The sequence below is a fragment of the Manis pentadactyla genome, chromosome 16, assembly GCF_030020395.1.
Source record: "Manis pentadactyla isolate mManPen7 chromosome 16, mManPen7.hap1, whole genome shotgun sequence".
Classification (NCBI taxonomy): domain Eukaryota; kingdom Metazoa; phylum Chordata; class Mammalia; order Pholidota; family Manidae; genus Manis; species Manis pentadactyla.
Window position 1 is genome coordinate 14,713,042 of NC_080034.1, and position 25,746 is coordinate 14,738,787.

General features: G+C 40.4%; 1 protein-coding gene across 8 annotated transcripts in view; it reads left to right on the forward strand.

Moving 5' to 3' along the window:
- Window positions 1-5,808: 5,808 nt before the first annotated feature.
- Window positions 5,809-25,746, forward strand: part of LOC118927729 (uncharacterized) — a 51,677-nt gene continuing 31,739 nt past the window's right edge. For 3 of the 8 annotated variants that reach the window (XR_008994480.1, XR_008994481.1, XR_008994482.1), the window contains exon 1: window positions 5,811-10,199. Coding sequence is in view for 2 of the 8 variants with exons in the window: in XM_036916271.2 (XP_036772166.2) it covers window positions 9,530-10,199 (670 nt within the window). In the remaining 6 variants the exon portion in view is untranslated. Of the gene's footprint in view, window positions 10,200-25,746 lie in introns of all 8 variants that reach the window. The other 5 variants (XR_008994483.1, XR_008994484.1, XM_036916271.2 and 2 more) reach the window with 3 other exon arrangements.

Below are 25,746 nucleotides of genomic sequence, written 5' to 3' on the forward strand. Positions count from 1 at the left end.
TTATGAAGGGCGAAGATGGTCTTGATGAAGAGCAAGCCCTCTGGCTACTAATGCTGATGTCCAGAAAGACCACGATGCCTGGATTTGATATTCTGCATGATAACTCTAATAGACTCGAGAAAATCACAATGAATACACTCGGCCATTTCCGGGCTTCTAAAAAACATTCATCCATTGCATTTCTCTTTAATTTCTTTCCTAATTATCTGACTGCCTCTTACTTGAGCCCAGTAGAATTTTAAATATAAGAAAGGAACTATTAGAGAATAGGCAAAAGTGAAGGGGAATGCAGATAAAGTGAAGATTCCTGTGGCCAGTGTCTTGCCAATGGGTTTCAGACCCGGGCAAGTTTGCTATGGATTCAGTGTGACCAAAGAAATTGACCACAAAACTTTCTTTGGGGTGAAAGGGTTTATTACCCGGCTTGTTCTCCAGCGACAGGTCACGCACTAGCACCTCCACCTCCGCCCAGAGCACTGGGCCAAGCGAGCTCTCTATATAGCACAATAATAGCTTATTGCCTAAAGGTGTGGAAGTGGTAGCCTAGCAACAGGCCAGTCACAGCATCAGGTGGTTTAAGTTCAGTGAGGATCCTGGCCATAGGAACCCCAACTTCCTCACAGCCAGGATTCTCACCTGGCCCTGGTTGGCTAGCTCACTACACACGTTTGGCAAATATGTTGCTACTGACTCTATATAAAGAGCTCTGCCCAGTGCTCTGTGTGGCATGATGGCATAGCTGCAAGGCTGCAGGAGAGGAGAGCAGAGGCTGAGTGGTGGCAGCACTGAGGACAGAGACTGAGATGGCTGCCGGGGTAGAGAGGCCCAGAGGCAGAAACCGGTTGGCTGCATGCAGACTCGCTCTGAGTGGACGGGCTTCTAGTGATTGACCTGCCATCGTGGGAATAAACCTTTTCACCCCAAGAACATAGTACTGTCATTTCTTTGCTCACATTGAATCCATAATGAACTTGTCAAAGGCTAAAACCTATTGGCAAGACGGAAAATGGGAAATTAGTATTTTATTTTGTATTTTCCCCCATCAACTCATCTACTTTCAGCATTGGAATCAGTTTATTAGCTGAAACAAGATCTCTGGGTGAATAACTTTTATTAAAACATACAAGGTGCCTTTTAACAATGGCATGCTCACAAATGGCTGCTATTTCTACCCTAACTTTTCTAATCTGGAACAGACTGCTCTCATTTGAGAAAATTATTTGGAGTGCAAAGGATACTTCAAAAATAATCAGACAGTTATGTATTCAGTCTCCTTGAGACTATAGCAATCAAATTTTAAATTAATCTTCCTTTTACATGGAAGAAAAATACTTCTAAAGGAACAGCCTGTCTTCATCTGTCTTATAGTAAATGTTTGCCACTTACTGTTCAGGAGCCAGTTGGATTTTTTAGTCTTTGGCAATAGACACTAACGTTAGTATCTTTGATAAATTATGGCAAGCCAACAGGGAGAGAGCAACATCAGGAGGGGGCACGAGGCCCTGCAATCAAGCAGGCAGTGGAGTGGAGATGGGAGATCATTAACTATCACCTGCAGGTCCTGAAGGTAAACGTTCAGCAGCCTTCCAATTGTGCCTCGCTGCCTCCCTCTGCCTTTTGCCCTGATTCTCCAACCTCAGCTTTGGTGAGTTTGTTTAATCATTCATTCAGCAAACATGTATTAAGAACTTACCCTGTGGCTGGTCCTATTCTCCATGTTAGGAATATACAGGTGGTCAATGCAGGCATGGTGTCTGTCTACACTTGTTTACAGCCCAAAGGAACACAAGGATAACTAAGTAGGGCATTGCTTTATGGTGTGATAAGTACAGGGGAAATTAAAGTTGCTAGAGAAAGAGCATCTAATGCAGACTGAGAAGGCCAAAAAAAAAAAAAGTTTTCTGGGGAAGTGATGGTCTGGCTGAGGAAAGGAGGAAGAAAAGTTAGACAAATGAAGAACTGAAAATGCAATCTAGAACAGCATTTGCACAGGGTCAGAGGTACGCATGTTTGAGAAACTTGAAATTCAGTTTGGCTGCAGCCTGAAGGATAAGGAAAATAGCAGCAAAAGATGAAATGAAAACGGTAGCAAGTGCAGATTAGCTAGGTCACACTCAAGTAACGGGAATGCCCAGCTATCGGTGGTTGGACACAGCAGTAATTATTTCTTACTTGAGATTCGTATCCAGTGTGAGCTGGAGGAAAGCCGGTAGTGGTGGAGTGCACACAGCCATGTAGGGATCTTGGCTGATAGAGATTCACCATTCCCTAGCTGCCACATCAGGAACATCTGGTTCTTGGTCACCTGAGCAAGGAAAGGGACATCTGGGTGTCTTTTATATGGCAGCCTAGGACATCACCCCCCCACCCCATCTTACTGACTAGCACTAGTTACATGTTTCCCGGTTCCCAACGACAGGGACCTGCAAATGTAGGGGAGCAGACGGAATGTTCCACGTGAGCTGCTCCCTGATGTGGCCTGCTATTGATGGCCTCTGTAACCATATTTAAGTAGTTTGTGCTTCATTTGGAGGGCAATGAGGAACCAATAAAGAATTTCAAGCAGGATAACCAAAGGACCAGATTTTTATCTTTTTTTATAGCACTGCAGGGTTTTCTGCCCATGGGCCCTTCCTCCTCTTGCCTCGCCTCTAGTTGGATAGGATTCATTCCGATACAGCCATGGAAGTGATGCTGCAGAGAAAGAAATGGTTAAGAGCAACAGAATGAGTGATTAACCCCACCTCCACCATCCCCCAGATAAAAACCCATGCTGCTTCGAGAGCTTCACAGAGTAAATGCCCTGGTCAGAGCTAGGCTTCTCCTCATGATGGAGCAAGCTTGGGGAAGACGGCCCAGCCAGGTGCGGAGAGGCCCCGACATGCTGGGAAATAGAACTAAGGGAAGGAGGAGCCATGCATCCTGAGCTCTGCATTTGAGGAGAAAGTACTGTTATTGGCACGTCCTGTCCTTTCCCGTAGGCACAAACCTTAACAGACAACCAGTGCCACCAGATCTGTTAAAAAAGGGCCTGCCCGGCTCCAGAGTTGGTCACAGCTCCCTCTAGGGGTGAATGCTTGCATATGTGAGGGGAAAAAAGGATAAAGAATGGATGGGCAGTCATATCCTTGCTTTATCTACATTGCCAGTAAAACCACCCTTTCAGTATTTCGCCACGACTGATGTTCAGAGAGGTTTGCATAATGAGAGTATATGAACAAATTATCTCAGGTCCTCTCTGCCTCCTTCTGTCTGGGCTGCTGGTCAATATCTATACAATTATCAGAAGCTCCTCAGAAGCTTTTTAAAAATATAGAGTCCTTAGTCATGCACTCAATTTACTGCAATCAAATTCTCAGAATAGGATCCATGAATCTTTTTTTTTTAATTTTGGAAAATGTTGCTTTAGTTAATGTTGGAGCACTCTGCCATGAAATTATTTTCTATCTAAAGATCTACTGTGACTTTTAGTCACTTGCCATTTTTTCTCATTATTTAAATGCGGGCATCTCAACTCATTGCTCTCAAGAGTTTTCAAAAAGCTAGAGACTTTATCTTTCTACTGTTGAATTTCTGTGCCACATTGCACATTGGCAGGTGCTAAGCAGACATCTCGAAACTACAGAACAGAAAGTTGTAAAACTAAACTGGGTGGTATTCTGTGTGGATGTGAGTCTGCAGACACATATCACGAGGAAAGAAACAGCATTCCTTCTTAGGCACAAAACTATTTTTACATTCAAGCAGCTTTCTTTGGTAGACAGCGTCGTAAGCATTATCAAGCTAAATCTGCCATGTTTGACAGGTAAAGTCTTCTGTGATTGGCTTGAGAAGATTCGCTTTCTAGATGCATTTTTCTCGGCCCTCAGGGAAGTTATGGAGGGAGCATTTCTGATATGTTGTGAATTGGCCCACAAGGTGAAATTGTGTGTCACTGCTGCATCAAGATGAAAACTTGTTGTCTTCTCTTTCTTCCTAAGTACGTGTGCCCTGTATCCTCATTCTAGATGTCATGAGTTGTATTTGCCTTTCAGATGTGTGTTTTTCACTTTGCATTTCCTACAGGTTTAAATGTTTTCAGTAACTTTGTGTCAACACAGAAACCTTATTGGGAATTGTATCTCACTTTGCAGAAGGAAAGTATAGGAAATTCTTCTTCAGTTGAGAGAGCCAAAGCAAGTAGCTGTTGAAAGTGATGTTTATTAAACCTACATAATCACATTGAAACTTCCTAACAGAATATTTTATTTTTTTCCAATCCAAAGATAGTATATGCTCAGTGCTGAAAAGCATAGAAAATAAAAATTAAAGAAATCAAAATATATTTTAATGGAAACCAGTAGCAAATTTTCAAAGAAAGATCATATGATTGCTATATGATAATCTAAATATAAATGTACAGTAATATTTACTATCTCTTATATAGTTGTTGCCAAGACTTCTTGTCACACATATATGTGTGTGTGTATTCATTTGACACAATTTACAGAAAGTCTACACTGATCATGAGGACCACCAGCAATGTAATCTTTTAGCCACTCCACAGTGCTTTTTATGGACTTTGGGCACATTTAGCCCAATTAAAATTTTTTTTCTAGAACTCTTCAATTACTAGCATTTGTATCCTTGCTGACCTTAATGATAATAAAAAGAAAAACTGAATTATTATTTCTCAGTAACATGTCTATCACCCCAGAAAATCAACAATTACAGTCAATCATGATAGAGCCTCTCAACCTAAGCAGAGCTCCCATGTTAATTAAGACGTATTTATGCCAATGTGTCATATAGTCTTCCTGGAGAGATGAGGTTTTTCTAACATTTTATTATGAGCAACTTTTCTTTCTCACTTCCTTCCATTCTCAAATTCCTCTCATTACAAGATCATGCGTTTGTGCAACACTATTTCTTTAAACAAGGGATTGAGAAGTCAAGGAGGGACACACAAGATGCCCAAGCCATGTGTAGATTTTGTAGTCAGAGATGCTGTCGTAGATAAAATAACGGAAAGGGGCCATGGAGCCAAGGAATGTAGGCGGCTTCCAGAAGCTGGAAAATGTGAGGGAAAGGATTCTCCGCCAGAACCTCCAGAAAGAATGCGGCCCTGTGGATTCATTTTGGACTTCTGACTTCCAGATATATAAGATAATAAATTTACGTTGTTTTAAGCCACTAAGTGTAGAATTTGTTATAGCAGCAATGGGAAACTGATACAGATACTAAATGGGAGAATCGTCATTTGGTTAAATCTGGTGTCCCACTCTGACTATTCTGACTAAACTAAGTCCCTGAGTCTTGCATGTTTTCACCATGTTAACATCTTGGGAAATGTAATGCATCTTAAAATCAATCACATGTGACAACTGCTTAGTCAGGCTGCAAGATGCTGAAGTGGCATTACACACTTCTTGGGAAACCTCAGAACCATCAGTAAAACTTGCAGATGAATGTCAACTGTTTGAAAGAAAGTGCCAGAGAAAAAATGGATCTCTATTAAAACAATTTTATTTTGAAATAACTTCAAACTTTCAGAAAAACAGTACAAAAATTTCCATAGTAGCTTGACCCTGATTCCACAAAGGCTAACATTTTAGGACATTTTTTTACCATTCCATTTTAAAATGAAATATTTTATTTTATGTAAAAATATTTTTCTCTGAATGATTTGAGAGTAAACTGCAGTGAAGACATGAAGATATGATGTCCTTTGTCTCTGAATAATACTTCAATGTGTATTTTTTTTTAATAGTCATTCTCTTATATAAGTACAATATAGCTATCAAAGTAAATCAATTAGCACTGATAAAACACTGTAAGGTATTTACATGTTGCCAATTGTTCCACTGATGTCTTTTATAGCAAAATAAGTCATAATTCTGATTCAGGATCCAAACTAGAGTCACATATTGTATTTAATTGTCTGATCTCTTTAATCTCCTTTAATTGAAAATTCTTCAGTCTTTCCTTGCTATTCATGACCTAATATTTTTCATTATAAGCCAGTTATTTTGTAGCCTATACTGTAATTTAAGTTAATTCTGACGTTTCTTCACAATTAGATTCAGGTTATACTATTTGGCTGGGGGTCAGGAATATCATAGATATGCCTTTCCAGTGCATCATAGGAGTCACTGATATTTTTTGGTTATTACTAATGCTAAGTTCAATCACTTGGTTAAGATGCTGTCCCGTAGTTCCTCCTCTGTAGTTACCATTCTTCCCTTTGTAACTAATATATGTCAGGAAGAAGAAACTTATTAATGGTGTAAATATCCCTTTTCTCATCATAATTTCTCAATAGAGCACTCTTAAACCACAGCAACAAATCGGTTGTGGGGAAGAAGTATGAAAAGTGGGGAGTCACAGGTCTTTACGACATTCTTGAAATGAGAGTCAAAGGTATGCCAACTCTACATAATCTCCAGTAAGTACAGAAACTTGTGTCAATGCCTTCTGTTCTTTGGTGGATTATTTCATGAAGTAGTTCATCACCAATGCAGCTGATGGAACAGAGGGTGATGTTGTGTGGAAAGAATTAAAAAAATATGGACATTGGTGAGTCTGAGCTTAAAAGTGAGGTAGGCTCTGAATGTAGAGAATTTGTAGGGAAACAACTGAATCATTTGTCTTATGTAATGAAGTTCAAAAGAGCTCTTTTAATAAGTATACATAAATATGATTAGTGTTAAGAGAGCCTTCTGTCACTATTTAATTGGCAGGGTTTTTTTTCTTTCTTATTAGTATGTAATGATATGTTTTACAATTCATGCTGTCTTAGATTCCATATAGTAGCAGTTTTGAAATTACAAGGTAAGGACTTTGTTTATCTAGTCCTTCTACTTTATTCTTCACTGTTATTCCTGTCTAACTGTATTCTCACATATCCTAAAAGAAACTCTGATGAAATAACTTACAGTGTATCATCAGTATGATGAGCTCTGGTTAAAACTGGGAAGTAGGATCAATTCTTTGCTATTCTCATCCTGAACTTAGAAAATCCCCTTGGTGGTATATAACCATTTCTTTTTAGCACTCACTGACTCACCAACACTTAAGTTGAAGCTTAAAAAATCTGATCAGCTTATTGAAAGTGAATTAAATTAGGGAAGATAGAGCCCTCTCTCAGCATGTTGACATCATTTTTGCTCAGTTTGACCAAAGAAATGAAACCTAACTGAAGACTTTTTTTGCCTCTTGGTGCTTGGTGGGGTTATTATTTTCAGAATGCTGGAGAGATTTTTTCTGATTTTGCCACATAGTCAACTGCCTACTCTGCCTGGGACTGAGAGCTGCCCTCCTGGGGTCCCCTGGATGTGATAGTCCCAGAGGACTCTGTTTTAGTCGCAGTATCTTTTGCATGATACACGTTATCAGGAGTAGTAGCACAAGAAGACTCATTCAGTTACAGAATTGCCTTTTCATCCTCACGAGCTATATACATAGAATTCCTAAGGTCAACAATTCAAGGAAGATGCAGGTTGGAGAAGATTCTGCAGACACCACAGACCACAAAGCATAGATTAGGGTAGAGGGCTTTACCATGAAAAATGAAATTGTTTGGTAATACTCTATTTGCTCTGCAAAAGGAGAGATTAAGGGGAAAATGTGTTTGGTGCTATAAAAATATGAGCCAGGAATAAGTAGTTCTTTAACAAGACTACTCTTAGGTTTCTTATTCTCCAATTACCACCATTCCCCTCACACATGAAAAATTATGTCACTCAACTACTAGAATTTAAAGGGACCAGGAATCATGCATTGATTCATAGTGATAGAATTCATTCCGTATTTGGCTTCTATGTCTTTGCACTAATAAAACCTGTATTGTTTTGAATGCTGAATAAATCACCTCATATACAGGTGAATGTAAGAAAAAATTTAGTGACTACTTCAGCAGATGGAGTGAACAGAGAATTATTACTTCCTTCACTTTCTGGCTCTTTTGATTTCTCAGGAGGTAACAGAAAAATTGGCACCAGAGGGCTCTGAAGGAGATAACGTTGATTCTTTATTTATACCCTATGTATGAAAAGAATTTAAGGTAGCTCAAAGTCTCAAATCATTTCCGGAGTAGAAATTTCTAATTATCCCAGGTGGAAGTCTCCCTAGGGGGAAATGTCATTTTCATTGATTTATAAAGCAAATCTCTTGGTTTAGTGGTTTACAGATGTTTGGTCCTCCTGTGGCGAGGCCTGGAGGAGGTGACAGGAAGACCACACCATTCCTCTTATTTGGATGAGAGCCCTAAGGAACTGGCCCAGATGCCTGCAGGTAACTGGAGTGAAAAGAACTTCCAGGTAACAGTCCTGACAGTAGGAAACCTGTACAGTTCTCAGTCATACCACTCTGGGAACCTCATTAAGCTCTAAGGTTGCTAAGCTCAATGAGATTCATAGTCCCTATCATCAAGGAACTTACACTCTTAATGAAGTACTTGGATGAACAAAGTTCAGAAGAAAATAATGTATTATATTGGAACTAAGGTGCATCTTTTTCATCTTGAGAGAGAGAAATCTCTTGAGAGATACCAATTCATGGCAAATAAAAGTAAATACCACTTCACTGACTAGCACCAGAAGCTCCAGACAATTTTCTAGTTCAGATAGCTTCAGTTGCAAAATATACTTTATTTTGAAATCTCTATTGCTATGTATGTAAGTTACATGGGTATTTCTTGGTTAAGATGTTTGATCTTTTTGTATAGTTGAATTCTAAAGAGAACCATTATTTAAAACCTAAAGTTTGTGCTTTTTTTCCACTTCTTGTGTACATTTTGGCACTATACTAGGTATTTTAAGGATATCATTTAATGTTACTCAGAATATCTGACATTTGTGAAAAGCTTTACATTTTACGAAATGTAATGAGGCCGGGAAGGATTTCATGCATGTTTTTTGGGTAGCAAGGCAGTGACCATTTTGGGGAGTTTTTGTAGTGGCTGACTGAACTGGACTGTGGACTTCCTTTTCTGCTCAGCGTGAGCTGGAGAACTGGGTTTAGAAATGCAAGGCAGACTGACCCCTTCTCTCACCCCTAAGAATGTCAGCATTGTTGATGTCCAAAATAAACTTTTGAGATCCCTGTCTAGATGGGTGGGAGAAGAGAGACTTTGGATAATATCTTGAGGCCTAATGTGAGTGGGCCAACATAGCACAAAAACCCTCCTGGGTATTTCTCAGGTTGCTTGCCCCTGGGGTGCCCATGACCTCGTTGTCAGTTTTAGTTGGGACAGTCTGTTGAGAATGAGAGCAATTAGTTGATCCTCAGAGCTGAAAGCCAGGACTTGCTTTACAGAAAAACTCATTCTGCCTTCCATGCAGAAGCATGGCCAGCATATGGTGACAGCTGTGACGTTCCACGGTAAGGACACGATTGTCAGGTCCTTCTGTGCCCGCCTTTCCAGCCGCCCTCCTGCGTGGTGCTAATCCCGCGCCCCTCGTTGAGGAGCAAGTGGACAAGTCTCTGTCAGAAGTCGGAAAGACGTGGTACACAGCTTTCTCCTCGGGGGACGATTTCTGCGGGACCTTTGATGAAAAAAGAGGAAGAGTTGCCGGCCAAAGGAAACTCTGTCTGCCAAGTTACTTCCGAAATGGGACTTTTCCTTCCGCGGCTGGGGTCGGACCCCGGGAGGGAGAGGGGCGTGGCCCGCGCGCCCCACTCCGTCGTGGCCCCGCCCCACCCGGGCATGCTCAGTGGGCTGGGCCGGCTGGTGGGCGGGGCCGCGTGCAGTAGCCGTTGCCGGCGCCGCCTCAACCTGTCGCCGGCCGGTGTTTCCCCCGCGTCTGGTTCCAGGGAAGTTACGTGCGGGAGGCGGCTTGTGAGGAGTCACCGGGCGTGCCGCGGGGAGGCCAGAGACTCGCGGTGCTGCCGGTGGGCCGGGCCGACGTGGCCCGGCTGCGAGGGCTCGGAAGGCCGACCGGGCAACCGCAGTCGGAGGGAGGTGCCGGCCGGGCGCGCCCTGAGGAGAGGTCCCGGGTGGGGCGGGGCGGGCGCTTCCCGTATTCGGTCTGAGCCGAGACCCCTCTCCGAGGGCCGGACCCCTCCTGCCGCCCCGCCCTCAGCCCCCCCGCGCCCGGGAGCTGTGTATCTGCCCTGGGGCGCGAAGGGCCGGAGGGCTGCCGGCGCGGAGTTTCGGCTCCGAGGCGCCTCGCGCGGCGCTGGAAAGAGACAAGGTATCCGCCAGAGCCGCGGCCGCCACGGTGAGCCCCTCTGCGGCCACCAGGGCCGAGCCCGAGCGGGACGGGCCGGCGCTCCTCCCTCCTCCCTGCGGGCGGCTGCGGGGCGCCGGGGACGGCGGGTGGGCCGGGCCGCTGGGGGACGCGCGCGCCTGGAGCCTTCGGGCCGGCGGCCCAGAGGAGGGGGCGGCGGGCGCACCGAAGCGCCGGCCGGGGCGGTGCATCGCTGCCGGCGTGGGTGCCTGGCTCCGGCTCGCGGCGGGCGGGGACGCGCAACGGGTCCGGCGCGGGGAGTGGGCTCTGCGGCCCCTGGGCGGGCCCCTTCCAGCAAGCCAGTGGCTGCTGTCTTTGGAGGAGTGGCTGGTCCCAGGCGAAACCGTGTGGTTACGATCTCATGTCACGCTTTACGGTCTGCGCGCCCCGGCTATAAGGCATTGAAGACAGCACAACGCTCAGCTCGTGTGTAGTTGGTCGGATTTTTTTTTCACGTTGTGTTATTTAAGGTAACATTGAAAACATTAACGCCTTAACACATTTTTAGTAGTTTAACTTGAATTAAACTTTCAAAAGTAACACGAAATACCCCTACAAGCGGACAATAAGATGAATTCTTAAAAACGAATAGCAAAGACTTGTGGGATTAGCAAAAAAGTAACACTTTTTGCTAACAGTTTTTCCATGTGATTGTAGTATGCCATTTTTCAGTGCCTTGGAGCTAATTTATGTCTTGTATTAAAAAGCTGGAGTTACTAAAAATCATTAAATTTCTCTCCTTTTGTACATTTTAATATTTTTCATCATAAAGTTCTACCTGCTATTTTTATCAATTACAGTAACACAGAAATGTGAGTTGTTTAAACCTTCCACCTTAAAAATTAGTATATCAAACGGTATCGCAGTACTTAAGGGTAGTGATTTCACGTATTTATTTTTCTGTTTGAAATGTTTATTCAAAGCATCTGGAGCTGATATAATAATGGCCCTGAAGTTTCTGATCTCAGTTCCTTTTCTGGCTGGCAGAATTAGAAACTTTTCCATTGGTTAAATCATGGAAAGTGGCTGAAGGAAGTTGCAGTGGTTTCTAGATTTTCAAACTGTTTCACATTGGAGGAAGTAATAAAATTTAAGATTGTCCTGTTCTATATGTTTATTAGACTTTGCTGCTTAAATGTTTCCATTATGTTTCAGGGACAGTTCTACCCCCTTTCCTCCTGGTTATTTCTAAAATTATACTGTCATTTAGTATGAAAATTATTTATACCACTTCTTAGGAATTAGTTTATTGTATCAAGTGGGCACAGTGGACTTTTCTAATAGCTGAACATTTGAAAGTTAAGTACTGTAACTAAGTTAATAAACAAAACTAATTACAAAATTAGTGTTTATAGACAGGAATTTGGTCCTGCGTGGCTGTTACATATAGTTTTAATTTTGGTACTTCATAATCAATGCATGTTTGCTTCATGTTACTTTAAGGTAAACTAAAACCTCACGTTACGAGAAGTCACTTGACATCTGCCAACTTTTAATAAGCTTCACTATAGTGATATTTTTCTGGACCTGCTAAGTTTGTACAAGACTTACTTTTCACTAGTAATATTTTTATAGTATTTAAGGCAAAAAAGTTTTTAATCTTTTATGATAGCATGTTTGGCGTTACAGATGTTCATGGTTAAAACTGTAGTCTGTGTATGTCACTGGTAATCCTGGGTATGTTTACAAGTCTTAGGTTGGTTTTAGGACAGCTTTGTAAGACAGCTACTGTTCAAATCATACAGTGCCTTTTCTCATAAGTTGTGTAATGGCACAAGTTGCACTATACTGTTAGTGATGCTGGGGTTCTTGTTCACGAAGCCGAAGAATGAGCTTCACAGTCAAGGTAGGAGAGCAAGGTACAGGCTTTTATTTAGAGATAGAGTGAAAGAACAGAGCTCCCGGCTTACGCTAGGAGGGGACAAGAGAGTCCGTGGTGGTGCGTTGTCTAGGGGATTTATAGGCAGTTGAGAGACCAGGAGCTAGGGATGTGGATCTACCAGATGGTCTCTCTAAGTGTTTATTTTTAAAGAGACACTAAGTTTCTTATCGGGTTTTCAGACTATTTTGCGGAGTTAACATAAGAAATTTACTGCTTTGATCCTTTCTCAGAATAGCAGTTTCTTGGTTTGGTAGTATATCAGTCAAGGCTGCTTGTTTTGCTTTCAAGGTGAGCTAAGTTACTGACTTGATTAGGGCTGGAGGAGGAAAAGCAGTATCTGGGTAGTTAAAGATAAACTGGGCCTTTTAGCGGCTAAAGTAGATTTTACAATAGCCTCATTTAATCGATACAAACTAGACATGGGCTATGCTGAGGTATTCACATTCTGAAAGTTGAAAGTATGAGATACATGTGTCAAATAAATAACAGCCCTCCTAATGCAGAGTGCTGATTCTGTGACAGGTATTTTATGTGCATTATTTCATTTAATCGTAACAGCTCTGTTAGGTACTAGTATCTTTTTTCTTCTTTTTTTATATTTTATTTTGGTATCATTAATCTGCAATTACAGAAAGAACATTATGTTTACTAGGTTCCCCCTTTCACCAAGTCCCTCCCACATACCCCTTCACAGTCACTGTCCATCTGCGTAGTAAGATGTTGTAAAATAACTATTTGTCTTCTCTGTGTTGCACAGCCCTCCCCGTGCCCCCCCAACACTATACATGCTAATTGTAATGTCCCTTTCTTTTCTTCCCGCCCTTGTCCCTCCCTTCCCACCCATTGTCCCCAGTCCCTTTCCCTTTGGTAACTATTAGTTCATTGTTGGGTTCTGTGATTCTGCTGCTATTTTGTTCCTTCAGTTTTTCTTTGTTCTTATACTCCACATGAGTGAAATCATTTGGTACTTGTCTTTCTCCGCCTGGCTTATTTCACTGAGCATAATACCTTCTAGCTCCATCCATGTTGTGGCAAATGGTAGGATCTGTTTTTTTCTTATGGCTGAGTAATATTCCATTGTGTATATGTACCACACCTTCTTTATCCATTCATCTACTGATGGACATTTAGGTTGCTTCCATATCTTAGCTCTTGTAAATAGTGCAGCGATAAACATAGGGGTGCATCTGTCTTTTTCAAACTGGAGTGCTGCATTCTTAGGGTAAATTCCTAGAAGTGGAATTCCTGGGTCAAATGGTATTTCTATTTTGAGCATTCTGAGGAATCTCCATACTGCTTTCCACAATGGTTGAACTAGTTTACATTTCCCACCAGCAGTATAGGAGGGTTCCCCTTTCTCCACAACCTCGCCAACATTTGTTGTTGTTTGTCTTTTTGATGATGGTGATCCTTACTGGTGTGAGGTGATATCCCATTGTGGTTTTAATTTGCATTACTCTGATGATTAGCGATGTGGAGCATCTTTTCATGTGCCTGTTGGCCATCTGGATTTCTTCTTTAGAGAACTGTCTATTCAGCTCCTCTGCCCATTTTTTAATTGGATTATTTGCTTTTTGTTTGTTGAGGCGTGTGAGCTCTTTATATATTTTGGATGTCAATCCTTTATCGGATCTGTCATTTATGAATATGTTCTCCCATACTGTAGGATGCCTTTTTGTTCTATTGATGGTGTCCTTTGCTGTACAGAAGCTTTTTAGCTTGATATAATCCCACTTGTTCATTTTTGCCTTTGTTTCCCTTGCCCGGGGAGATATGTTCATGAAGAAGTCACTCATGTTTATGTCCATGAGATTTTTGCCTATGTTTTTTTTCTAAGAGTTTTATGGTTTCATGACTTACATTCAGGTCTTTGATCCATTTGGAGTTTACTTTTGTGTATGGGGTTAGACAGTGATCCAATTTCATTCTCTTACATATAGCTGTCCAGTTTTGCCAGCACCATCTGTTGAAGAGACTGTCATTTCCCCATTGTAGGCCCATGGCTCCTTTATCGTATATTAATTGGCCATATATGTTTGGGTTAATGTCTGGAGTCTCTATTCTGTTCCACTGGTCTGTGGCTCTGTTCTTGTGCCAGTACCAAATTGTCTTGATTACTGTGGCTTTGTAGTAGAGCTTGAAGTTGGGGAGCGAGATCACCCCCACTTTATTCTTCCTTCTCAGGATTGCTTTGGCTATTCAGGGTCTTTGGTGGTTCCATATGAATTTTTGAACTATTTGTTCCAGTTCACTGAAGAATGCTGCTGGTAATTTGATAGGGATTGCATCAAATCTGTATATTGCTTTGGGCAGAATGGCCATTTTGACGATATTAATTCTTCCCAGCCAGGAGCATGGGATGAGTTTCCATTTATTAGTAACCTCTTTAATTTCTCTTAAGAGTGTCTTGTAGTTTTCAGGGTATAGGTCTTTCACTTCCTTGGTTAGGTTTATTCCTAGGTATTTTATTCTTTTTGATGCTATTGTGAATGGAATTGTTTTCCTGATTTCTCTTTTTATTAATTCATTGTTAGTGTGTAGGAAAGCTACAGATTTCTGTGTGTTAATTTTGTATCCTGCAACTTTGCTGAATTCCGATATTAGTTCTAGTAGTTTTGGGGTGGAGTCTTTAGGGTTTTTTATGTACACTATCATGTCATCTGCAAATAGTGACAGTTTGACGACTTCTTTACCAATCTGGATTCCTTGTATTTCTTTGTTTTGTCTGATTGCCATGGCTAGGACCTCCAGTACTATGTTGAATAACTGTGGGTAGAGTGGGCATCCCTGTCTTGTTCCCGATCTCAGAGGAAAAGCTTTCAGCCTCTTGCTGTTCAGTATGATGTTAGCTGTGGGTTTATCGTGTATGGCCTTTATTATGTTGAGGTACTTCCCCTCTATGCCCATTTTGTTAAGAGTTTTTATCATGAACAGATGTTGAATTTTGTCGAATGCTTTTTCAGCATCTATGGAGATGATGATGTGGTTTTTGTCCTTCTTTTTGTTGATGTGGTGGATGATGTTGATGGATTTTCGAACGTTGTACCATCCTAGCATCCCTGGGATGAATCCCACTTGGTCATGGTGTATGATCCTCTTGATGTATTTTTGAATTCGGTTTGCTAATATTTTGTTGAGTATTTTTGCATCTACGTTCATCAGGGATATTGGTCTGTAGTTTTCTTTTTTGGTGGGGTCTTTGCCTGGTTTTGGTATTAGGGTGATGTTGGCTTCATAGAATGAGTTTGGGAGTATCCCCTCCTCTTCTATTTTTTGGAAAACTTTAAGGAGAATGGGTATTATGTCTTCTCTGTATGTCTGATAAAATTCTGATGTAAATCCATCTGTCCCGGGAGTTTTGTTCTTGGGTAGTTTTTTGATTACCGCTTCAATTTCATTGCTGGTAATTGGTCTGTTTAGATTTTCTGTTTCTTTTTGGGTCAGTCTTGGAAGGTTGTATTTTTCTAGGAAGTTGTCCATTTCTCCTAGGTTTCCCAGCTTGTTAGCATATAGGTTTTCATAGTAGTCTCTAATAATTCTTTGTATTTCTGTGGGGTCCGTTGTGATTTTTCCTTTCTCGTTTCTGATTCTGTTGATGTGTGTTGACTCTCTTTTTCTCTTAATAAGTCTGGCTGGAGGCTTATCTCTTTTGTTTATTTTCTCAAAGAACCAGCTCTTGGTTTCATTGATTTTTTTCTATTGTTTTATTCTTCTCAATTTTATTTATTTCTTCTCTGATCTTTATTATGTCCCTCCGTCTGTTGACCTTAGGCCTCATTTGTTCTTCTTATTCCAATTTTGATAATTGTGATATTAGACTATTCATTTGGGATTGTTCTTCCTTCTTTAAATATGCTTGGATTGCTTTATACTTTCCTCTTAAGACTGCTTTCGCTGCGTCCCACAGAGGTTGGGGCTTTGTGTTGTTGTTGTCATTTGTTTCCATATATTGCTCAATCTCCATTTTAATTTGGTCATTGATCCATTGATTATTTAGGAGCATGTTGTTAAGCCTCCATGTGTTTGTGAGCCTTTTTTAGCTTTCTTTGTACAATTTATTTCTAGTTTTATACCTTTGTGGTCTGAAAAGTTGGTTGGTAGGGTTTCAATCTTTTGGAATTTACTGAGGTTCTTTTTATACCTTTGTGGTCTGAAAAGTTGGTTGGTAGGGTTTCAATTTTTTGGAATTTACTGAGGCTCTTTTTGTGGCCTAGTATGTGGTCTATTCTCGAGAATGTTCCATGTGCACTTGAGAAGAATGTATATCCTGTTGCTTTTGGATGTAGAGTTCTGTAGATGTCTATTAGGTCTATCTGTTCTAGTGTGTTGTTCAGTGCCTCTGTGTGCTTACTTATTTTCTGTCTGGTGGATCTGTCCTTTGGAGTGAATGGTGTGTTAAGTCTCCCAAAATGAATGCATTGCATTCTGTTTCCTCCTTTAAATCTGTTATATTTGTTTCACATATATTGGTGCTCCTGTATTGGGTGCATATATCTTTATAATGGTTATATCCTCTTGTTGGACTGAGCCCTTTATCATTATGTAATGTCCTTCTTTATCTCGTTACTTTCTTTATTTTGAAGTCTATTTTGTCTGATACTAGTATTGCAACACCTGCTTTTTTCTCTCTGTTGTTTGCATGAAATATAGTTTTCCATCCCTTGACTTTTAATCTGTGCATGTCTTTGGGTTTGAGGTGTGTGTCTTGTAAGCAGCATATAGATGGGTCTTGCTTTTTTATCCATTCTGTTACTCTCTGTCTTTTGATTAGTGCATTCAGTCCATTTACATTTAGGGTGATTTTTGAAAGATACGTACTTATTGCCATTGCAGGCTTTAGATTCGTGGTTACCAAAGGTTCAAGGTTAGCTTCTTTACTACCTTACTGTCTGACTTAACTTGCTTATTGAGCTGTTATAAACACAGTCTGATGATTATTTCTTTCCCTTCTTTTTCCTCCTCCTCCATTCTTCATATGTTGGGTGTTTTGTTCAGTGCTCTATTTAGGAGTGCTCCCATCTAGAGCAGTCCCTCTAAGATGCCCTGTAGAGGTGGTTTGTGGGAGGCAAATTCCCTCAACTTTTGCTTGTCTGGGAATTGTATAATCCCTCCTTCATATTTAAATGATATTCGTGTTGGATACAGTAGTCTTGGTTCGAGGCCCTTCTGTTTCATTGCATTAAGTATATCATGCCATTCTCTTCTGGCCTGTAGGGTTTCTGTTGAGAAGTCTGATGATAGCCTGATGGGTTTTCCTTTGTAGGTGACCTTTTTTCTCTCTGGCTGCCTTTAATACTCTGTCCTTGTCCTTGATCTTTGCCATTTTAATTATTATGTGTCTTGGTGTTGACTTCTTTGGGTCCCATCTCTCAGGAGTTCTGTGTGCCTCTGTAGTCTGAGAAACTATTTCCTCCCCCAGTTTGGGGAAGTTCTCAGCAATTATTTCTTCAAAGAACTTTCTATCCCTTTTTCTCTTTCTTCTTCCTCTGGTACACCTATAATGCGGATATTGTTCCTTTTGGATTGGTCACACAGTTCTCTTAATATTGTTTCATTCCTGGAGATCCTCTTATCTCTCTCTATGTCAGCTTCTATGCGTTCCTGTTCTCTGGTTTCAATTCCATCAATGGCCTCTTGCATCTTATCCATTCTGCTTATAAATCCTTCCAGAGTTTGTTTCACTTCTGTAACCTCCCTCCGGACTTCATCCCTTAGCTCTTGCATATTTCTCTGCAGCTCTGTCAGCATGTTTATGATTTTTATTTTGAATTCTTTTTCAGGGAGACTGGTTAGGTCTGCCTCTGCAGATCCTTTCTGAGGTGTTGTTTGAACTATCTTGGACTGGACTAATTTTTTTGCCTTTTCATGGTGATAGCAGTGGCTGCAGGCAGGTTGCGGGTGTGTCAGCTGGGAGAAGAAAGTCCTTTCCTGCTTGCTGGATGCCTTGCTCTTCTCCGCTGCCTGTGATGGTTACCCACACTCCTGGAGCAGCCACCGGGTTAGTCCCCTAAGCTGCTGTGGGCAGGGTCTCCGTCAGAGCAGCACGGAGCCCTGTGGGGAGTGGTAGGCACGCCAGGTGCGTGCCTCTGTGGTAGCAGCACCCCTGCCGGGCAGCTGTGTGGCAGCCGCGGCCTTTGGGTCTGGCCCGGGTGGCTGTGCGTTGGGGTGCGATTCTGGTCAGCTGCTGGGAGTGCGCCTGCTTGCTCTGGCTCCACTGCAGATGTGCGCGGGGCTCTTCCACGCGGGCCTCTACTGGGCTCCTCTGGCTTCAATGCTGTGGGTGTACGCGAGCCACGCCCAGGCTGTTCAGTTGCGCTGCTGTGGGCTAGCACAAGCCTCTCCTGTGGCGCACGGATCTGCTCCCGGTCCCTTCCGGCGCTGCCATCCCTGGCATGTGCTGCCACTCTCCCACTACTGGGCCGGTGTGTCAGGGTCTGCGCCAGTTGGAGGAACGACTGGCAGGCTGCTTAGTGCCTTGAGGGGCTTCAGAGCTGCACTGCCTCCCCGGGGTTTAGGGCGCCTAAGTTTCCCCGGTATTCCCAGCTGCTGGCTATATGTGCCGGGACAACTTCATCCAGCTATGGGGTCCCTGTCTCTTTAAGACTTGCAGAAAGCACTTGCTTTTCTTTTGTCTCAGGGGCACCAGTTGCGGGGACCTGCCCACAGGTTTTGCTTTTCCGTTTCCCTAATATCCAGCAGCCTTGTGTTTGCGTTCCGGGTGCGAATTTCTAGAACTGGTTGTCTAGCAATCCTGGGCTTTCACTCCCTCCCTGTTCTGACTCCTTTCTTCCCGCCGGGTTTTGGGGTGGGGGTGCGTTCGGGTCCCAACTGGCCGTGGCTTGTATCTTACCCCCTTTGTGTGATGTTGCGTTCTCACAGATGTAGATGTATCCTGGCTGTTGTACAGCATCCACTGGTGTCTCTTTTAGGAATAGTTGTATTTATTGTATTTTCATAAATATGTATGTTTTGGGGAGGAGATTTCCTCTGAACTACTCATGCCGCCATCTTCCCGTGATCCCTACTAGTATCTTTTTTATAGATGAGGAACATGAGGTTAAATTTACTTGCTTTAACTGCACACCTGCTTTATAAATGCTTTATAATTCGTATGCACTCACTTAAATGTTCCTGTGTTCTAAAGGAGTGTCAGGGAGATGGGTATGGAAGGGTGTTTAGGTGAGTCTTAGGCCAGCAGTAGCATGAATCATAAAAGCCAGGAGAGAGGGTACTTAGGGCAGTCAGAGAGCACAAGTTGGTCTGAAGGAAGTAGCTATTGCACAGCCTACAGTTGATTGTTGGCATGGAGGAAAGTAGGCCTGATTTTCCAGTTTTTCAAAACAGGTTGTAAATCCAGATTTTTATGTAAATTACCTTGACTTAAGTGTTGTCAGTTGATTTCCTTTTTATACCTTTTTATTGTGAAATATAATATCTATATAAAGGTACATCCAGCAGGTAATAGTAATGGATTATCATAAAGTAAACACCCATGTAAACACCATCTAGGGCAAGGAATAGAATATTGCCAGCTTCTCAGAAGCTTCCCATGACCCTTGCCTCTTCGTAATAACAGAGGTAGCCACTGGCCTGATACAAGATTCATATGTTGTGACCTTCCTGGTAAGACCTTTCCTTCCCTCAGGCAGCCACTATTCTGACTTCATGATTTTAAGACTATGTTGCTGCATAAGAAATCATTCATCCTCATTGCTGTTTAGTGTTCTGATTATGGATATACCACAGTTTTTTTATTTACTTTTTTTTAATTCTATTTTTTATTCTACTTTTGATGGACATTTGTGTTATTTCCCAATTTTGGCTATTAAGAATAATGTTTCCATGAACACTTGTACACATCTCTTGCTGAACATGTGCACGTCCTTCTCTAGGGTATGTCTTTAGGGATGAAATTGCTGCTGGATTTTTAGTGTATATTCAATTTTAGTAGATACTGTCTTTTTCAAGTAGGTTGTACCATTTTACACTTTTCATCATCAGTGAATAAGAGTTTCTGTGTCTATATTTTCACCAGTAGTTGGTGAAATACTTGGCATTACATCAATACTTGGTATTTCACCAGTAATTGGTATTATCAGACACTTTAGTTTTAGCCCTTCTGGTGGGTCTTTAGTACAATCTCACTCTAATTTTAACTTACATCTCTTTGGCTAGATGAAGTTGAGCAACTTTTCATTTTTATGGTCTGTTGACATCCTTTGCCTGCTTTACTTTGGGATTATCTTTTTCTTATTGATTTGCTTCATACTTTCTGGATAAAAAGCCAGTTGATTGTATGTGTTATAGATATATTTACTGACCTTGTGATTCTTTCTTAATGGTTTTCTCATGAATAGAAGTTCTTCATTTGAATGTGGTCTGAGTGTAGTGACACAGAGAAAGGCTAGCATGGGAAGGGAGTCTCAGGAGGGACCTGTCAGCAGGCCAGAGCCTGCATAGAGAGGTCAAGTAAAATAAGGACTGGAAAGTTATCATTGAATGACCTTGTTGTTGTCACTTTATGAGTTTAGACTCTGGAGTATGAATCTTAGGTCTACCACTAAGCTGTTTTGTCATCTGTAAAATGCAGATGATGATAACAGTACCCAGCTCAGGGTGGTTGTTCACTTAGCGCAATGCCAGCTATTGTGTTAAATTATATATTTTTTAGAACACTGTAAGTGAAGCCCATCATAAATATCAGAGAAGAGGCATATAGGAATTAGTGTTCTGTGTGAGCATGCTTGCACGTGTAAATATGTATTTGAAACTGGACAGAGGTTGACCTGTAGGTTATGAGTTCCAGCCCCATAAGATGTGCTGTGGTTTCAGAGAAGATCCTTGAGCTCCTGAGATGCTTTTGAAAATTTTATTACAACAGTGTTAAGAGATGCAGATTTTAGAGTGATGGGTTAGAGAATGATGTTATTTAATTTGCATTTCTCTGTGAGTTTGAACATTTTTTTCCCCCAAATATCAGAGGGCCATTTTAATTTTTTTGTGTGTGAGGTATCTTTTTCCCATTTTTCAATTGGATTTTTTTTTGTCCTTTTCTCTGCAATTTTTCATTTCTTTACATACTACCGTATTGGCTTTCTGGTGTATCTTGCAAATATTTTCTCCTAAGTTGTCAGTTATCTTAAGACTTTGTTTATGGTATTTTGTATATGTTTGCTTTCTGGTTATGCAAACATTTTTTGTGTACTCAAATTTATTTTGTATTTTGAGTTATGGTTAGAAAGCTTTTCCCTCTACCAACAATAAAAAGAAATTCACTTGTATGGTTTTGTTTGTTTGTTTGTTTTACACTTATATCCCTAAATGCACTTAGAGTTTATTTTTGAGTGTGGTAAGATACAGATTTAATTTTGTTTTTTCCAAATGACTGTGCAGTTCTAGCACTACTTATTAACAAGTACATCTTTACCTCAGTGATTTGATAGTATTTTTCTCACATGCTAATTTTCCGTTTACTTGGGGGCCTACTTCTGGATTTTCCATTCAATCCCTGTGGTCTCTTTATGTATGTATGTATGTATATTTGTAGGTAGGTAGGTAGATAGTATGCCTTAACTGATACAGGTTAGTTACCCCCAGGGGAGTTTTCCTTTGCAGTTTTTTTTTTAAAATTTAACTTGTTACTAAACTCAAATGAAAACATACAGCTACAGCAAGTGTTCTTATGTCTGACTTCCTCCATTCAACATTGAACACATTGTGAGATTCATCCATATTTGGTTTATGTAGTTATGTAGTTTCATGGCTGTATAATATTCTATTGTGTGAATGTTATAATAGTTTTCCATTTTATTGTTGATGGGCATTTAGATTGCTTTTGGGTTTTGGCTATTGAGAATAAAGCTTTTGTGAACATTCTCACAGTGAATGTATGTGCATGTTTTTGTTGAGTGATTATAGGGTATGCTTATTATTTCCAAAGCAGTTATACCAGTCTACACTCCCACTAGTAGTAAGTCTGGTTAGATTGTTCACTCCATATGTTCTTTTTCATATTAGGTTATTGTGTGATTGTGTAGTTGCAGTTCATTGTGCTTTTAATTTGTATTCCCCTGTGGATTAATGACATTGAGCACTTTTTCCTGCATGTGTACTGGCCATTTCAATGTGATGCTCTTTTGTGAAGTATTTCTTCAAGCTCTTAGCCCATCTTTTCTATGATGCTGTCTTTATTGATAGGAATTCTTTCTATATTCTGGATATAAATACTGTTTTGGCTAGATAAGTATTAGTGAGTTAATTAAACCCAGTTTTACATGAAGATAAGTGATTTTGCTTCTTTATTATATATGGGAAAAGTCATAAGTTTTAATACATAAGTGTCTTGCATTAAACTGGGATATTTACTCCCTTCTTTTGAACCTTGATCTACTAGTGCTAAGATTTTCAGCCTCAAGATGCCTGATCTTGGAACCAAGTGTTAGTTCCCTGATAGTGTGCCTCAGTGAGGCTTAGTTGAAACTCAGCTTGTCCCCTTTTACCTTAGACATTTTGTGACTTCGTTAAAATAGTTTTTTTTTGTATTCCTTTAGGAATAGTTTTTTTTTTGTATTCATCTTAGAGTTTAAGATGAAATAAAGAGGCTGATTTTAAAGAAACATGGCCTCTTGAGTCTACAGATTTTGCCTTTTATTAACTGCTTTGTTGTGTATGTATTTTTTCATATGTCTTATTTTGAAACTGGAAAGATTTTTTAAGTTTTATTTTGAATTAATGTTAGAATTAGAGAAAAGTTGCAAAGGTAGTAGAGTTTTTGTCCCTCATCCTCCTCTCCTTACATTTTACATGGTCATAGAATAATTATCAAGAATAAGAAATTAACATTGATACAGTAATATTAACTACAGACTATTAGAATTTTGCCAATTTTTCTTTTTTCTGTTTCATAATTACATACTACATTTAGTTGTTACTTCTTTTTGGTGTCTTTGAATCTGTAACTCATCTGTCTTTTGTGACCTTTGTACTTTTGAAGAGAATTGGTTATTTTGTAGAATGCCCCTCAAATTGGTTTGATATTTTCTCATCATTGGAATTAGGCGGTGTACTTTGGCAAGAATACTTTAAAAATCATGTTGTGTCCTTGGTGCAGCATATAGAGGGGTCCCTGAAGTTGATGTATATTAATGGTAACATTTACCTTGATCACTTGGATAAGGTGGTATTTCTCCACTGTAAAGTTGCTGTATTTTTGTAGTAGATGAATGTTTTGGAGATGATTTGAGCTAGTGCTGATACTGTTCCTTCAAACTTTCACCCAGTAACTGCTGTAGCATCTGTTGGTGAATCTTAGCTGCAGCAATTTGTAGGATTTGCCTGATGGTAATTGTTTCCCTTTTCCTTTCCACATTTGTTAAGTAAAATTCCTCTGTAAGAAGAGCTTGCTTTCCCATTTATTTATGTGATTATATCAGTATTGACTCATGGATATCTATTTTATTTTATGGGTTAAAATCCAGTACTATCATTATTTATTCTGTTGCTCAAGTTATTCCAGCTTTGGCCTTTGGAAGTTCCTTCAGGTTGGTTCCTGTGTTCTTTTGACAAACTCCTGTATTTTTTGAGCAGTCGCTTAATTTCTGGTGCCACATGATATTCCAGGTTCATCTTGTATTTTCCCCGTCCCACTCCTAGTACCAACTATTTCTCTAAGGAGCCTTGGTTTGTTTTACTTAGAGAATAGTATTTAGAAATTAAGATCTCCATGAGAGCAGAGCTATTTCCATTGGATTTTTCTTGCTTCTAGGCTCTCTTGGCAGACAGAGCTAAGAAAGACATTATGTATACTAACCCATGCATATCTACGTTTTTAAAAAATCTGTCTGTACATATGTTTAAAATCATGGGTTTGTACTGATACCTCAGCTTCCAGGTTCACATCATAGAGTTCATCTTACTCTTGCTCCTTTTCTTATTTATAACTTTTTTCTCCAATGGTAGAAACACAGCTTTTATCATCTACAGTGCATTTATTTCTTTCTCTATACACAAAATAATTTCATATTTTTGCCCCTATCTCCAGGAGAGAGACTTATGTTAGGTAGGCTACAGAATTTTTGTGCAATCCTTTTGTGCCTTTGGCTTTACAGCCTCCAGTCAAGGTGCAGTTCCTTAGGTTCTTCTCTGGCCTCCTCAGTGTGGTCATGTTACTCATGTGTAATACAGTCAGGTTCTTTTATTACTGTTTGTATTCCATTTTGGACCCACCCCCACCCCATACACCTTTGTTCGTTTTAATGGTTTATATATATGAGAAGGATATACATCATGAAGCAATACTGTGGGCTGAGAGTCAGAGCTGCGCAAAAAATACACTCAGAAATAATCACACGTAGTCATCCCTGCTACCCCTTTCCCTTTCCCCATTCTACCTGAAGTTTGAAAGGTCTTTCATACATCTTCACGTCATTAGAAGATGTCAACCTAAAAAATAGTTTTATTTTTTGATAACTGGAGAGCATTCAGAGTTCTATAGCTGTCCCTGATGAGACTGTCTCAATGTTTACTGTCCATATAAGGCTAACTCAATTAAGCAGATGTTCTTTCACTTTGATCTAGGACAGTGGCAAATACAGCAGTTTATCCATGAAGTTAACATTTTAAGCAGACCTCCAGCTTTGATTAACCAAAAAATTCCCGACCCACTTTAGTCCTCCGACTCTTAATGTTTTCTAATCATAGCCAGCTAGCTCATCATTTGTCTCCTAACTTGTCAACCAAGGGGTGGACACTATAAAGTATAAAGTATTAGAAAATTTAACATACTGAGTACATGTTGGATGCTAAATTCAGTTTACTTTCTGTTGAGACTGTCATCCTACAGTTGTTGCACTCTTACTTTAATCATTATTGTAATTCTTAAGCTCAGTGAGCTCTTAATGTATTTGAGAGGTTGGTTAAATCCCAGAGTGTGTCCTGGACCTCTCCATCTGGCTTTAGGTTCGTCTTTTCTTACTCCCTCTTGGACCTCTCTATGTTGAGAATTTATATGATCCTTTAGATCAATCCGAATGTATGCTTTCCCCACCTTTTAACACATACACTAGTCTTTTTCTTTGTATCTCATTTGCATAGCAGTGATCACAACTTGAAATTAAATACTTAACCGAAGGTCAAGGAGAGGCAGGGGTCATCTGTTTTATTCACAAAAATTAAAGTTTTACTTCTCAAGTTTCTGGCTCAACCTCAGTCACAGGTTATCTTGTTTTCTATTTTGGATGGAAAAAAGTTCAAAAAACAAAAACACTTTTTGTAGAGCATAAGAATTCAGAAACAACTGTTGGCAGCTCTGCTCACAGAAGGAGCCCAGAGAGAGCACCAGAGTGTTACTCCTCCCTTTACTGTTTTATGTTTCTGACGGGGGACTGCAGTCATCGAGAAAGAGTGTTAAGCATGCTTTATTAAGATAATTATACTGAATAAACTATTTCAGGTATATAATTATATTTAAGAGTCCAACAGTTTTTAAAATATATAGAAATTTATTGTTTATAATATTTTCCATTTTTATATTTTGTTTTGTGTATTCCCTGGACTGTAATGATTTTTGGTATTAGCTCCACTGGTTTTCCTGTGTCCTCACTGGCTGCTCCTTCTCAAGTTCCTTTGGTTCTTCCTTTTTTCCCCCTAAAATATTTG